Source organism: Lagopus leucura, unplaced genomic scaffold, assembly GCF_019238085.1.
Source record: "Lagopus leucura isolate 7727_CA_CO unplaced genomic scaffold, USGS_WTPT01 Super-Scaffold_100021, whole genome shotgun sequence".
NCBI lineage: Eukaryota > Metazoa > Chordata > Aves > Galliformes > Phasianidae > Lagopus > Lagopus leucura.
The window spans coordinates 7,587,933-7,604,286 of NW_024962274.1; the positions used below are offsets into that span (position 1 = coordinate 7,587,933).

At 43.8% G+C, this 16,354-nt stretch overlaps 1 protein-coding gene across 4 annotated transcripts in view; it reads left to right on the forward strand.

Moving 5' to 3' along the window:
- SCG2 (secretogranin II) overlaps nt 1–12,004 on the forward strand; it is a 36,129-nt gene extending 24,125 nt beyond the window's left edge. Inside the window, exons 1-3 of one of the 4 annotated variants that reach the window (XM_042878567.1) lie at nt 6,407–6,439; nt 8,692–8,797; nt 9,727–12,004. In XM_042878567.1, the coding sequence (XP_042734501.1) occupies nt 9,732–11,624 (1,893 nt within the window). In that variant the 5' untranslated portion in view covers nt 6,407–6,439; nt 8,692–8,797; nt 9,727–9,731 and the 3' untranslated portion in view covers nt 11,625–12,004. Of the gene's footprint in view, nt 1–6,387; nt 6,440–8,691; nt 8,798–9,726 lie in introns of those variants that run through there. The other 3 variants (XM_042878568.1, XM_042878569.1, XM_042878566.1) reach the window with 3 other exon arrangements.
- The last annotated feature ends 4,350 nt before the right edge of the window (nt 12,005–16,354 follow it).

The following is a 16,354-nucleotide window of genomic DNA, read 5'->3' on the forward strand; positions in this document are numbered from 1 at the left end:
GAGAACTGATGGCAATGCTTGTGTTTTGATTTCTGCTGGGGAAGAGCAGCCTGCCTAGCACTTATTGCTAGCCCAAGAGAGCGTTTCAGGACCGAGTGATAGCAAGAAGCGCTTACCGAATGTTCACAGTGCTGTGTTAGGGGGAAGGAGACCCAGAAAAAATGTTTCTGGTTTACCACCAGGGATAAATGCTGTATTTTCCTGATGATTATTATTAAACATAGTCATTTCTGAGGCGTTATGGGGTGCTTTGTGCCCAGGTTTCCAGCTGTACCCATCCCTGGGGTCCCATCCCACATTGGGAGCAGTAGCTTGCCCACGTGCACTTTTGTGACATGCCTGTGGTGAGTTGTCTGTTCCTCTTTGCTGCTCAGAACGTGTTTCCTGCACACGGTAACAGCATTAAGCCCTCATGGACTAGGGAATTTCTGCGAGGTGACAAATTTGCTGTGCTGACGTTCTGCCTGCCAGGACACAGTTGATGTGATGCTGGCCGGCTCTCCCTGGCTGCATATCCTGAAATGCAAAGTCAGTATGGCCCAGCCCCAAAATGTAAGCCCTCAGCTTTAATGCTGGTGGTACTAGCTTGCCAGCACATGAGATAGTGTGAATTTATGTTCTCTCTTTGCTGTGAGCACTCCGGTTTGTTTTGAATTAACCTTTAAATTAATGTACAGATAACTGGACACGTCATGAAGTGTTCCTGCCTTATCCACGTGAGATAATTTGGTGGTTTGGGATCTATTTGCCCTCTCCTGGGTAAAAGTTTTCCTCAGGAAGAAATTCTATACCATCGGCTCTGTGCTGTGCTTTGCAGTCAGATTTTTTTTTTCTATTTTTGTCACATTCGTGACCAAATGCTATATTTGGTTCTGACCCAGCTCTGTATAACTTTTTGTAGCGGTGGAGCTGGAACCTACATAGCACACACTAGGCAAAGAAGGACAGACCTATGGCCTTAAAAATGCTGTAATGGCACCACGAAAACTAACAATGCTTGCAAAGACAGTGCAAGAGAAAATGGCGATAACCTTTTATGACAAGGAAGCAGAGTGTGGCTTATTGCTCTCATAGCTTTAGCAAATAGATTCTTGCTTCCGCTGTTGCCAAAGCATCCGTTGCCCTAATGGCTGGGGGGGAGGATGTTTGCCTCTATTGGGTGTGCAGCTGTGTGACTTTATGCTCTGAGGATGGATGGAGTCTCATAAAATGAGTAAGAAAAAGGAGGGTTAATGGGTGGTAATTTTGCTACTCGTTTCTATCCTGCATTGTCAGACAAGTGAACAGGTAACAAAGAAGAGGTGTTCTGCCAGAGTCAGGGAGATCCAAAATCACAGAACTTTTCCATGTTTGTGAGTGATTAACACAAAAATTAATGAGGCTTCGATGTAATTAAGGGATAGAAATGGCTTAGCCCCAAGATTGTGAAGATTCTATAGAGCAGAACTGCTGAGATGATTTAGCAAAGGGTTAAATAATGTAACTAATCCCTGTGCACAGCTGAGAAATTGCTTCTGTCCATTTATTTAAAATGAAAAGTCACAAAAACAGGTGAGCGTACAGCTGTAGCTGTAACTTAGTTCACTCCCGCATACTCCTTTTGTGTGCTCTCGTGCCAGATCCCATGGCCAACCAAAGGCCATTTTGGCCAGCAGACACCAAGGCCACATCATGTCCCTCCGCAGCAGCAGCACCCTGTGAGCTCACTGTGTCTCACCTTGGGGAGCCTTGGCTCTGCAGTGCTGTGGCCTCTGATGCCTGGATGCTGTGAGTGGGAGCTGTGCTGCGTTCTCTTCCTTCTCCCACTTACAATATGTAGGCCCTGCCTCCTTCGCACTCCCATCCTCTTACGCCAGGCCTGGCTCCTTGCAGCAGCTCTGAAGCATGGGGAGGTGTTGGGTAAGTGATCTTGCATGGTAAGCCCGCAGGTGACACGTAGCTGGGGCAGTGCTGCACCCCGAGCACCGCGCTGTGCCGGCTCCCAGGTGCCAAGGAAAGCAGAGCCTGGGCCACACTAATAAAAACTCTTCCCTCAGTGCTCTTTGGCAAAGTGCAAAGAAAACCTTTTTTCATCCTCAGTGACTAAAAATAAATCCTATTTTGGGCTTAAGAAGGAGCTGCATGACTAAAACGAGCCGTTTGGTTTCATTCATGTTTGCTGTCTATTAATCTGTTCTCTTCACCCTCAGCAGAGTATGACTCAGACTTTCTCATTGTCTTCCTCCCTCACTATGTGTGTTTTGACTTTAAATCCTGCCGGCTGACGCACGCAGAGCTGACACCACGACAGCTCGATCCAGCCGGCTCCCAGCAGACTCCTGATCTTCACCGGCTGCTGAAACGTAACACCCTGCCTGCTCTGCTGGTATTTTTACAGCTAATGTTGGTAAGCAGATGACACAGGCTGGTGAAGATCCTTGAAACTCCACGGGAGGAAATGCATGAGTATGTGTGTGGGAGAGGCCTGCAGATAAAAATACTGTGCCGGCTATAGGAAAAGACACACATGCCTCAATCTGTTGGTGGGTTGCTATTCTCGTTCATGGTAATCGAAGTGGAGGCTGCACTGGAACAAGTACAGCAGTAGGATCTTTCCCTGTTGATTCACTTGCTGTCTTCTGGACAGATGGACGAGAGACTGAACATGAGCCAGCAGTGCGCTCTGGCAGCTCAAAAGGCAAATGGGATCCTGGGCTCCATCAGGAGAGGGGTGGCCAGCAGGGACAGGGAGGTGATTGTCCCTCTCTACTCGGCTCTTGTGAGGCCCCATCTGGAGTACTGTGTCCAGGTGTGGAGCCCTCAGTACAAGAAAGACAGAGATTTTGGAAAGGGTCCAGAGGAGGGCAACTAAGATGATCAGGGGGCTGGAGCACCTCCCCTATGAGGACAGGCTGAGGGAGTTGGGCTTGTTCAGCCTGGAGAAGAGAAGGCTGCGGGGTGACCTCATTGCAGCCTATCAATACGTGAAGGGAACCTACACCCAGGAGGGGAGTAAACTCTTCAAAAGGGCTGACAACAGCAGGACTAGGAGAAATGGATCCAAGTTGAAGGAGGGAAGATTTAGGTTGGATGTTAGGGGGAAGTTCTTTACTAGGAGAGTGGTTAGGCCCTGGAACGGGCTGCCCAGGGAGGTTGTGGATGCCCCGTCCTTGGACATGTTTAAGGCCAGGTTGGACGGGGTCCTGGGCAACCTGATCTGAATGTGTATGTTTGGTGGCCCTGCTAGGCAGGGGGGTTGGAACTACATGATCCTTGAGGTCCCTTCCAACCCGGGTGATTCTGTGATTCTGTGATTCTGTGATTCTGTGATTCTACTCTCCCTCTGGTGCGGCTTCTTGACTCCTCTCCCACTAGAAGCAATGGCCAACTCCAGCTCCAAGTCTTCCTACCCCCGCCAGGCACTCAGCACCCCCAGCACCCACAGGGTAGGTGCACTGCAGAGCCCCCACTTTCCTTATGCCATTATCTTCCCTTTCCAGCTTTGCTTATGAAATTTAAACCACTTAGCATATGGACTAAATTTAGGGAGGCATAAAGTATTTGCGTACAAATACGCTTGATTTTCCAAGTGTGAAAAATAAGCACGAAATAACAAGTCTAATGTTGGACTCGAGAGGAGGTCAAGTATTTTAAAATTAAAATCCTTTAAAAGAATCTGTATCTGTGATGATGGATGAACTTTTTTCTGACAGAAGAAAACCTCCTCATTCTCATTACAGTCAGAATACACGCAGGTAATCAAGTCAGATGAAAGATGAATTCTAAATATGACGATAGCCCTTCTTTTGTAAGAAATGCCACGTAAATGAGTTGTGAATTATTTTTAGTTGCTACTGGAAACAGAGGAAGGGGGAGAATCAATATTGACAAAACCCTGCTTTATTTTTAAGCAGTTACTGATTGTCCGCTGGCACCAATAAGGTGAGAAGAGAGCTGAAGCAGAAGCAAGTGGTGCAAGGTGGTCTGGGCTTAGAGAACAGAGGCCTAACAGCCCAACAACATTATTCCTGCACAGCTATAGCCATCCTCATTGCTGCTTCCCTTCACAGGGGCTGGACAGAGGCGAGGCTCACTGTCCCTGAACAGGAGCAGCAGTGGGGTCCTTGTGCCCACCCCTCTGCTGGGACTGAGCATGAGGACACTGAGCCCACCTCACCTCATCACCAGCCAGGAGCATTCCTGACACAGCTCCTCCAAGCTGCCTGGCTTCTCTTTCTGCATTGGCTGTAGTGGTGATGGATATCAAGATGAGAATGGCAAAACAGAAGGGCTGGATTCCCCCTGCCTCTACTGGCTGCAGTGATGGTCCTTCCTGCAACGCCTTGGTTCTTGCATATAATGGAATGAAATCATGAACATGTAGAATTCAGGTTTGATTAACTTTTAGCTTCTCATGACATGCAGCTGTGTAAGATGGAGCGTGAGCCAGGGCAAGCCACTCACAGCAAATGCCACATTTATTACTGTTCTGTTCCCAGGACACGCAGGAGGATGCAATATGGTCAGAATGAATTCAGAAAAAAAGATTGCCAAGTTCCTATGGCTTAGAGGTTGATACTGAGCTGGTTCTAATGCAATTACCTAAATTTCAGAGATGCCGTAATGTGATCTTACTCTTCCTTAAAATGCCATGGAACTTCTAATGACAACACAGATCAAATTTTCTGTTTCATGACTCATTCCAAGGAAAAGGAAGCACTGCTGCACTCAATATGCAAAAAAAAAAAAAAAAAAAAAAAAAAGCAAGCAAAAAGGGACCTTTATTAAGGCCCTCCTTTTAGGCCTATGTGAATCTGATCCTCAGCACAGTGTCCCTGTGAAGTTCAGGTTTTTAGGTGCAATGAAACTGACAGCCCAGTTATGGATAGCCTACTGTAAATTCTATCCACTGAAACCAAAACAGCTGTGCAGAGCAGAGCTAAGCCAAGCATCTGCCTGCCTTCACACGCTGCAAATCTCAAGTGAGCGGTTAAGGAACAGAGGAAGGAATTGTGCTGATGTGCCAATTAATCAGTGTGGTCTGAAACGCGTGCCGACGCAGGAGGTCGGGGTGGATGGATGGGGACAGCATGATGATTTTCATGCGAAAGAACTTGCTCGATAAATGTTGGGCTTTTGGTCGTGGAATGCATGAAAAAGAGTCCATTGGAAGAGGTACAACGGAATTCTTGACAATCTGAACATTTTCTTCTTTCTTTTGTTTTTCTGCTCTTCACGATGAGTGTTTTCTCAGCAGACCAAGAAATGCAGCCGTGTCCACCTGCAGGTGCTGAGGGTTTTGCACAGACAGAAGATGGCCCTGTACCTTCCTGGTAGCTCCACATGTGCTGAGGAGAGGCTGCCTGATCTCCAGTGCTGCCACAGCACATGCAGCCAGGGCAGTCCTGTTAGCCGTGCACACAGCTGCTATGAATTCTACCTCTCTGTTCTTCTGTCAGTTTAATTTCGTAACATTTACTGCTTTAGGAGGTACATTCATCTTAGGGTGTTGGTGTCTTTTTTTTTTTTTTTTTTATTCTTTTTTTCCATTTTGTGCTGCAAAAGGTCAAAATTGTCAGAAGAGATTTATTCTGGGGGAAAAGGAGACCCATTAAAAGCCAAGGTAAAACGCTTTCTGGAACAGAAAGGAATGAGCCTAAGCTGAAGAAATATGTTCCATGCCATGCCTCCTGATTTATGGCAGAGGTATTTGCTCACCATACTGCTCACACGTGCAAGTGCTGCCCTTTGCACAGGCAGTGCTGAGAATGCACTGTGACCCACAGGCAGTGCCTGGGGACTGAGAGTCCCCCTGGGGCCGCTGCTGGCCTCGCCTGCACCTGCTGCCCCATGCTGTGCTGCCACACAACCGTGCTGCAGCTCGGTGGCTCTTAAAAAATCCCCACCGAGGTAGCTGCGTGCCAAACTTCACCCTGGGCTGCCTGGCACCCGTCCTTGCAGCGTGGCTCGCACCCACCTTCGCACTCATCTCACTATTTATTCCCCATCCCTTTTTTTCCTATATTTCCCCCTTTTCTTTAATTTTTCACGCTGTTATTTGTCGATTTTTTTCCTTTTTTTTCTTCTTCTTCTTTTTCTTCTTTTTCCTCCTTCTCCTTTTTCTCACCCTCACCTTTTTCTTTCCCCACATTTTTATCCTTCCTTTCCCTTTCCCCCCACGTTTCTTACCCCTCTTTTCCTTTCCCCCATTCCACCCTACTCCCCCCCTTTCTTTTTTTCCCTCCTCTCGTTCTTGTTCTTCTCCCCCCCAACCCCTCCCCGCCCCAGCACAGCCCGTTCCCCACCCCCGTTCCTCCCCGCGCTGCGGATGGGCGGGGCGCTGCCACTCGGGCGGGGCGTGGAGCGGAGCGCGGTGACGTCAGGCGCGCCGAGGGCGGTATAAGCGGGCGCTGTCCGGGTGCTGAAGGCGGCGGCGGCGGCGGCGGCGCGGTGCTGGCAGGTAAGGGGCTGCGGGCGGGCATGGGCCGGCGGGGCCGGGGAGCCGGGCGCCCCAATCCTGGGGCTCAGTGCAGATTAGGGAGGAATCGGAAAGAAAAAAAAAAAAAAAAGGAGAAAAAGAGGTTAAGTTAAACACGAGTGACAGCAGAAAGTTGATGGGGCTGTAGCTGGTGTTTGCAGAGATAACTAAATGTATGTATGTGTTGTAGACCTGTAGATCCATTTATTCGGTGTTATCAGAGACTGAAGCGATGAAGCGTAACGTCTCTGTGATTGCACTGAGTTGCGCCGGCTCATCAGCATGGCACTTTGGCCGTGTCAAAATACAGGATGCACGGTTACCTTGGATGCAGAGACAATCTGATTAGACCTCCATGTGCATTCAGTCGTTATCATTGCTCAGAACTGCTTGCAGTTTGTTTGTTTTTATTCCCCTCCTCCTCACCCCCTTTCTTTTTATGTTGTTCGTGCTTTGAGTCCCTTGCACAGGATAAGGGCTTAGGCTTTAAAAAAGCAACTTTATTGCAGTTGTTCTATTTATTGCCAAAGTAAATGGGAGGAGAAGTGCTGGCTGTATTTCCTTATTTTCTTTATGGAAAACTGCAGCTGGATTTCCTCTCATAGTCCTAAGGACTCATCTTCAGGAAAGGTTTTGAGTTTTCATAGCAAATCTTCACTGGAAACATTGCATCTGAATCAGAGAGAGAGAGAAGGAGAAAATTGCTGCTGCCATGGAAACATCCCAGAAAAGGAGATTTATTGTTTTGTCTGTTTTCCAGGGAACTTTTGTCAGTCCGCATTGCCTTTGTTCATGTCCAATTGTGAAGTAAATCTTTTTATTTTATAATGAGAAACTTGTATATTTGCTGGACAGAGATTGATTTTACTGTTTCTTGGGCTCTAATAGAGAAGAAATAATACACTCCCCATCTATGCAAGCTTCACAATTACACATCTATAGACCAAACATTTCAGCATATTGTCCTTAGAGAGACATAAGAATGTTTTACGCTGTATTCTAAAGGTACTATAAAACATCTTCTGTTTTCTCAAGAATTTGAAACCTGAAAGAGTTGGGGAGGAGTCCCTTACCCCCAAATAAAGTAGTATATTTCATGACATTTTATGACCTGAGCTTCCAGCTCAGGTCAATTTCCAGCTCCATTTGACAAAGGCTTCTGAATATCATCTACCAGTAAATTAGAATTGAAGATTGATCTAAAGACAAACGTACTCCATGTATCTACAGTAGTACCAATGCCTTGTTATTCCTGCAAAGGAAATATTCCTCTGAATAACACCCTCATGGAGCAGTAAACAAAACTTCACTGGGTTAAATGCCTTTGAGATTTAATTGGGTGCTGCTGACTCTGATAACAGAGGGAGGAATACATAACTGTGTGCAGTAAAGGAGGTTGCTCTCCTGGGTTCTCTTAATGGGATGTGCATGGTAGATAATTACAGAACAACTCTACCTTCTTCCCTTCCTCAAAAAATACAGAGTTTCTCCTGTTTTTATCAAACTCGTTCTTACAGGGAAAAAAAATATCATTTATTTGCTATAGTAGGCAATATGTAGATAACATTTTCCTTGTTATTTTTCAATTTCTGCTCCCTCCCTTTTGCCCTGAGACATATTTGTTTATATATAGAATAGTGCCTTGTCTATAACACAATATGTTGTCTTTGATTCAGGGCAAACACATACCTCGAGGGCACACCTTTCCACTCAGCTGTTCTGAATTAATTCTTTATGAAATCTATTCTCAAATGCACAGACTTGAGTATTCATAAATGGTAGGGGAAAGGGCTTGCTCGTCTGGCTGCAAGCTTGCTCAGACATACTGAGGAAAAAAAAAGTGTCTCTCAACTGATGTTATTTTAATTATTCAGTCAAGTCACATTATGTTAGGCACAAAAGCAGTGGGAAAATGTACAAGTGAGCTGAAATGAGCATACTCATATTCACTTTCCACTGACAGTAGTGGATAAACAATGGTATACATAGCTCTCTATCAGTCTGACATGAAACACCAAGTTCTTGACAGGATGGTTTCACCAAGCCAAAAACAAAGGAGCCCAAACAGGTCCATTAAAGCAAAGTGGTTTCTATGTTTACCATTTATTTCTCATTATTGTACTTAGTCTATTAATGTAACTGCATCAGGAAAGTCTCATTTGTCTCCCGGCTCCAGTGTATGAGCTCCTGAGCATCTCCTAGGAAATAAGTGACTGCAATTTTTCACTTCACAGTGCAGAGCGTGCTCACTTCGCCGCAGGACGGGGCTTGTGCAGCTCTACCCTCATATGCAGCAATGACGCAACTTTGTTAATCTACCCTGATGCATATTTTCCCCAAGTATGTTCTTTTAAACAGTTTATTATTGATTGTCACAAACTGGACATGCTGATTAGATGTGAGTTTCTAGTGCTATATTCTCTATTTATGCCAATGGCAAGCTTCTGTTTGTCCCGGGACCTGTTTCAACAAAGCAACGAATGAACAAAATCAACACTCAGAACCTATACTTGAGTCAGTTTTGGAAAATTTCAGTAACGTTATATTGTACTTGTAGGGTAAATTATAGCTTCTCCTTCATATAGGGGATTACTTTTCATGCACCACTCAGAGAGCCTCTTAACTAAGATACAATTGCAATACAAATAATATTTTTTTTTATTAAATAGCACAAAAGGAAGTAATAACACTAAGAGTAATGACAGAAATAAACCTGCAAGTCATTTTATATGCCACATTCTCCACTTTATTACATTAATTTTATTGCAGTATAGCACCATTAAGAGGCATTACTCATTCAGAAAATGAGATCCCCTATGGAACAATCACGGAAAATAATATTATATGCAGTCTAAATATTTATATCCTGAGCTGTATTTTAATGTGGACATACTGGCTTTACTGTTTGAAGCTTTCATTTTAATGATCAAAATGGTATCTAGAATCTTCTATGAGCATTCATTGAGCTGTATAGGATTTTGATTATATATTTCAGCTCTGCCATTGCAAAAACTGGTGTTTGTAAAGAAAACTGCACATACAGAAATTTCTAGCACTACAAATCAGTAGTTTACACGTAACTGAAAGATCATAGGAAAGACTCCAAAAATCTCAAAATAAATTTCCATCAAAATACACATCCTCCATTTATACTGATATTCTTCGTAACGCATTTCAGTGTAAAATAACAGTCCCTATTTTGCTTCTCAGATTGCTAAGTTTGTCTCCATATATTAATCATTTATTTTTTTCTTCTTCTTCATTTCAAGGAAGTATGCTAAATATGGCAGAAACTAAAACCATCCAGCTTGGAGCAGCCAGTGCTGTCACGTTTTTCTTTGTCCTAGTCTGTTGGGCTGATGCAGCTTCATTCCAGCAGTACCAGCTGCTTCAAAAAGACCCAGACTATGTAATGAAAAACTTACAGAGGCTCCCGAATCCTGATATGATCAAAGCTTTGGAATACATAGAAGATCTTCGCAAGCAAGCTAACAAGGGAGAAAGCATCCCTGATTACAACTCCTTTCAAAGTGTCCCGTATGTCCTGCAACAGAAAGAAAACAAAGATCAGGTTCACCTACCAGAAAATGTAAGGGATTCTTTGACTGAAGATGAGTCTCAGTGGGTCAAGGTTATGTTGGAAGCCTTGCGGCAAGCTGAGAAGGAGTCAAAAGCTGGCACAAAGGAAAATAAACTTTATGGTCTGAGCTCAGATAACAGCTTTCCAGCTGGAGTAACTGATGATTATGAGGCTTACAAGTGGCCTGAAAAGTGGCAAAAATATCTCAAAATGCCTTTTGGCCACTATGAAGACAGTTCAAGAGACAGTCCTTTCAAGCGTACTAATGAAATAGTGGAGGAGCAATACACACCCCAAAGTCTTGCTACACTGGAATCGGTGTTTCAGGAGTTGGGGAAGATGGCAGGACCTGGTAATCACAAGAAGGAGAGGCTGGATGAAGACCAGAAACTGTATGCAGATGATGAAGATGATGTGTATAAAGTAAATAACATTGCCTATGAAGATGTGGTTGGAGGAGAAGACTGGAATCCCATAGAAGAAAAAGTGGAAAGCCAAACCCAGGAAGAGATAAAAGATAGTAAAGAGGAAATTGACAAACATGAAGAGGAAGTTGATGATGAAATGAAGAGGTCAGGGAAACTCAGCTTCCTTGAGGATGAAATGAGAAGAGAGAATAAAGATCAAATGTCAGAGAATGTTTCAAAGTTAATGAATTATTACCTGAAGAGGCTGATGGGCAGTGCTGGAAACAGGAAACTAAGGACTGGAGGAGAGCTTGAGGAGAAAAGAGCAGCCTCAATTTTGGACAAGCAACTCAACCCTCAGTCTATAGCTCAGTTAATAGAAATGTCAAGGAATTTACAAATTCCTCCAGAGGATTTAATAGATATGTTGAAAGCTGGGGAGAAAAAACAGCTTCAGAGTGAAAGGTTGGAAGCTGAGCAGGAAGCAGAATTCCCAGAAGACCTCGATGAGATCACTGAAACTAATCTGGGACAGAGTGACATATTTAAAAATAATGTAAACTCTAAAAATGGGTACATGAAGCAGCCTCTTAATGCAATTCCAGAAAATCTACCTGAAGACCTCAATATTGAAGACATTGTCAGTCTTCTGGGAACTGGCAATTTAGGTAATCAGAATCCCTCCTACTTACTAAATCGTCTTAATCAAGAAAATGATTTGCCAAGACTGCCTTACATTCCCAGAAGACTGAAAGGACGCCCAGTTCCCAAATCTGCGTGGATTAACGATTTGGAAAGGCGACAAATGGAGTACGAGAAACTGGATGAGAAGGATGAAGAGCTGGCTGATTACTTGGCAAAGATGCTGGCAAAATATCCCGAAGTTATCAACGCGAACCAGATGAAAAGAGTTCCCGTTCCAGCTTCTGAAAGCGACTTGCAGGAAGACGAGAGGCTGGAGCAGGCCATCAGAGAGCAACTGAGCCAGCTGGGACCACAGGAGGCTGCGAGGCTGGCTTCACTCAGCAAAAGGCTCTCCATGGCTGGGGACACCGATGACACGCAAAACAGGCAGTATCTGGACGAGGATATGCTGGCAAAGGTGCTGGAGTATCTAAAACAGGAGAAATCAGAGCTTGAAAGAGATCACATTACTAAACGGGCAATGGAAAATATGTAATTGTTCTCCAAATATGATTTCTCTCCCATGTGTTGACTTCAATCCCAATTCAGTTGTGATTTACTCCCGCTCTCCCACTACACAACTTCTGGTAGACTACTTACCATTGAACAGTCTGCATATCTTTCTCGGAGCTGTTATCTTGTTTATTGATATACTTATGTATGTTATAAATTATGGGGCAAATAACAAATTGCTTCAAGTGTTTTAAGAAACAATTTAATGAAATCAAGTAAAACTATAATATGTAAACAAATGACCTTCACGTTGTTAATAAAACATGATAAATGAAGAGTGAGAATTATCATTTGAAATTTTTAAGATTAACTGGATTATTTTGTTACTGTCTGTAGTGTTTTTTTGTGGAGTATCGAATAAAAAAATAAAGCATTATATATATAGTTTTATTTACAAGGCTTTTTCTATTCAGTGTTTTATTGCTAATGAATAAATTATTTCTGGACAACAGCCTGTGTTTCTTTCTAGGAGTTGGTAAAGTCATAGAAATTAGAAACTGAAACATATTTTTAGTTCTACAATTTTTTTTTCCCCGAGGTCTGCGATTTTACCACGTATTAATTAAGTGGCATAATTCTTCTTTTCTGGGTTGTAATACCACTGATTGGCATTATCTTCCAGGTATTAAGTACCTGAAGATCTTGCTGAAGTCAAAAGTGAACTCAAGTAGTAACTGCACTACACTGTTTGAAAACTGAGCCCCAAGTAACTAATGACTTTGCATCTCTTGGCAGTGGGGCAAGAGAAATGATCTTGCTAGCTAAGACAAACTATATAGAAAGTTCTAAATAATACCAAATGGAATCTTCTCATCTGAGAATTTCTACAGATGGATTCCTTGCTACCTTTCGCAATGGCTACAGCGGAGAAAGAAACAAGCCCCAAGGCAAGCAGAGAACTAACACTGATGGTAATATTCCTTTCTTGTCTAATAAAAGTATTTTTTGTTAAATGATGGTTAAATATGCTCATAAGCATACAGATCTTTATCACTCACTACATTACTTGACATCCTGGGCATGTGAAAGACCTCTCAGGCTCTTGCCAAGAACTGTAGGGGATGTTCTGGAAAAGCTACAGCTACTTTCCAGAACTAAATGTACTGGTGTAACTCCATGAGTCACACATGTTTTTCACTAGGACAACTCAGGCATAAGCATTTCCAGGATTATGGTTTAAAAGTAGCTCTCCCTGCGGTATTCTTCAGCATCTCATCTATGCTAAGTGGGGTGGGGATGATTTTTGGCGAGGTAATGTCTAATGAAGCAGAGTACAAAGGCTGCAGAAATAAGAGTTCATTTCCAGTGTCACAATTACCTGGAGCAATTGCAGATTATAGTTCATCCAGAGCTCTTGCTTTGGACCACGTTAAAATTCTTCATTTCTCTGTTACATAGATGAGTCAAAACATTAAGCAGAGAACTGAAAAAAAATTCCTTAGAGTATAAAAGCAAAAGTCACTCCAGTAAAGACAAACCTGTTGCTTTTCAAGTAGTACTTGCTTGCTGGTGATGTGAAACCACTGTCTTTCATTTTCACTTTGATTCCTAATGCTGTCACCCTCCTTGGTCGCAACACTGCCCTTGCAGGGTTGGGTGAGCCCATGATGGGAGCAGAGGCTGTGCTGGGTCAGGGTCCTGCAGCTGGCAGCTGAGCAGCAGAAGCCTGCACAGGCCCTGGGTACTCACAGCCTACACAGAAGCCAACAGGCACGCAGATGTGCTGTTCAATGCAGGTGTTGAGCACCAGCAGGATACCAGGCTAAATAAATGCAAACCAATTAGCAGGAAAAGGTTCAGAAAATACAGCAAAAATTTTGTCATTGGCTTTTTCCCTTTCCCTTCCTTTTCCATTTTTTCCCTTTTTTTTTCCTTCCCTTTTTTTTCTTCTCCTTTCCTTCCCTCTTTCAATGGTAACATACATGGGTGGATTTAATAAGGAGCATTCTCACCCCATTCTCCAGGGAAGCGAGTCCTGAGGAGCATCATATGAGGCTGCCCAGGTTGCTATGGCAGTTGGGAGGAGAGTGGCAGGCAACAGCCGTGGTGGCCCAGCAGCACCTGAGAGGTGGTAATGAAAACTGCTCTGCAGAAACCCCCTTTGTTTCTCCTTTGTGCCAAGATAGAGCTTTAGATGGCATCTACCACAACCCTTGGGTCTTGGTGCTGTGCTGCATGTGGGCTCGGCACTTTCTTTCCCTGGTGCTGATGCCTGCAGCACTGCAGCTCTCTCCCAGTGCTACCAATAATCACTGGAGCTCAGGGTATCCTGAGGGACTTGACTCAGAGAACCTGATGTTTTCTTCAAGCAAAAAACAAAGCCAGCAGGCTGCAGGGCTCATGGTTTAAGGTTGGCTTTTTTTTCCTCATGTTGTTTATTAAGTCAGTGTATGAGTTTGCATCAAAACTACAATGTTTTACACCAGCTATTAACAGTGTACTATTGTTATGCCCACTGTTAATCAATCTCCGTGGTTTCGAAAAATTTGTAAGGCTCAACCAGTGCTCCTTAAACACCCCAGCAGTGCCGTACCTCCAGCTATAAGGTGTGCAGGGACACAACTGAGATGGCACACAGAGGAAACACAATCAAGCATGGCCAATAGCAGTTTTAAGTCCATCAGTCTCCTTTCCCTTCTACCACAGTCCTTAGCACTCCCTGGCCCAGGCTCCCCAAAGCCCCAGGCAGCTGTCTGGCACAAACGCTACCTTGTGGCTCATATCCAAGGCAAGAGCAGGGAAAAATTAGGGTACAAGAACAAGCTGAGGGTCTAAGGAACTGGAACATCTTTAAGTCTTGTACAAATCCATTCATAAGGGAACAAATTATTTCAGAGACGGTACAGAAGAAAATAAAGCCACACCTCAAAGCAGAATGGATATCAGTACCCACCTTGCAATATTCTGCCTTCCTCATTGCGTGCAGGAGTCCTACAGCCCCTCATGCAAGGGGAACTATGAGAGACTTTCTATAGTCTGCTGCCTCTACAGTTTGCCTCTTGTTCACGTTATTCTAAGTGGTGATGGCAGCTGCATGATCTGCTTGATGTCTAGGACCCAGTCAGAAGCAATGCTCCTTCTGGTCTCCCATGCAGCCAGCTGGGCCAGCAGGGTCTGGCAAAAGGAGAAGAGGAAGGGCAAGACATTCATTTCAGCTGTGGAAGTAACAAAATTCAGAAGAGAAGCTTCTGCACAAGTCATTGCACCAGTAGTGTGAGAGCCATTGGGACATTGTTGTGGGGGTTTGTCTTCATAAAAAGGAAAAGGTTGTTAAGCTTCAAATAACGGAGTTACGTGTTGCACAATAGAACTAGACAGAGGTTTCAAGCTGATTTCAAGATAAAAAGCAACATTTATATCCTTTCCTCTTCCAGACAAAGAAAATAGATAGCTAATCTCATCGTAAAGTGCTTTATTCATTTTATTTATTTATTTTTTTTAATGAAATGAGCAAATATTATATAAGCAGCACCTTCTTGGTATCTATAGTTACATTACCTTTGGACATGTAACTCAAGCTCCTGCAGAGGAGCAGATAGCTACATCTCACTGCAGGACACTGCTATCTGCAAGCTGCTCTGCCCGTGCAGAGACACACCACAGTGCTTTACTGCTCCCAAGTCCACAGCCACTGCACCTGGATTGCCTGTGCTTTATGCTTTGCTTATGAGCACAGTGGGATGAAGTCATGCTGTTAACTAAGGAGTATGTAATCCATAACAAACACCCTACCAAGCTTGTTGTTATAATAATGCACAAAATAGTGACCACCCTGTAAGCTTTCCTCAGGCAAAGGAAGAGGCAGAGTTTTAGCCACAATTTCACAGCATCCTAGATGCAGCTGGTCTGCACACTGTTTGTTAGGGGCTTTCTGCTCACATCTTACCCCTAAAGGCTGCAGTCAGCTTCACAGTATTCTCATGCTTCAGCAAGCAGATTGAACATATATGTCGTGTTTGGTTGCAACCTATCAAGCTGCCAAACACCTTTCTGAAGATCTGAGGGAGTTCTCTATACATCTGCCAGAATTCACTGTATTAGTAACCAGGAGAGTTAATACCTTTTTGGTTTTCTTCTTTCCTCACTAAGTCACATGCTACCTCAAGTGTTTTGTTTACATCTGCATCTTGATGGCTCATTATTTTGTCAGCTAGGGCTATGAAATGAGAACATTTGCTGATTCAAAAATTAATGTAACCACATTATCTCATTTGAAGAAATTGGATTGTTGCAATTATTATTTTTTTTTTTTTTTTAAGAGTATTTTACATTGCAGTGAAAGGAGTTTGACTCACATACATATGACAGTCACCAGCATTTCTCAAAGCATTTACAAGATCACTTGTTTTGCAGGCAAAGCGACAGGAAGCAGCTATGATTTTCTGAACATGCCAATGGTTGAGCTGTGGCTGGAAGGCAGGCGTCCTGAGCAGTGCTCTAATTCCTAGCATTATTCTGCCATTTCTACTGTTACTAGCTAACAGGAAGCCTAATGCCTCAAGCTCTGCTCCTCCAGGCTAATCCTGCCCAGACCAATCTTCTGCTTTCTCAGTGTGAATCATGCATTGTGGAGAGTAGATATGATGAGCTCTGTGTGGGAACTGCATTTCCTGGAGCACCCGTTATCTGACCCCAAGGTGCACAACGCTGATCCGGGGCTGTTTGCTAAATGAGGTGCAAATCCACACAGACACAGCCGCTGCCAGCTGCACT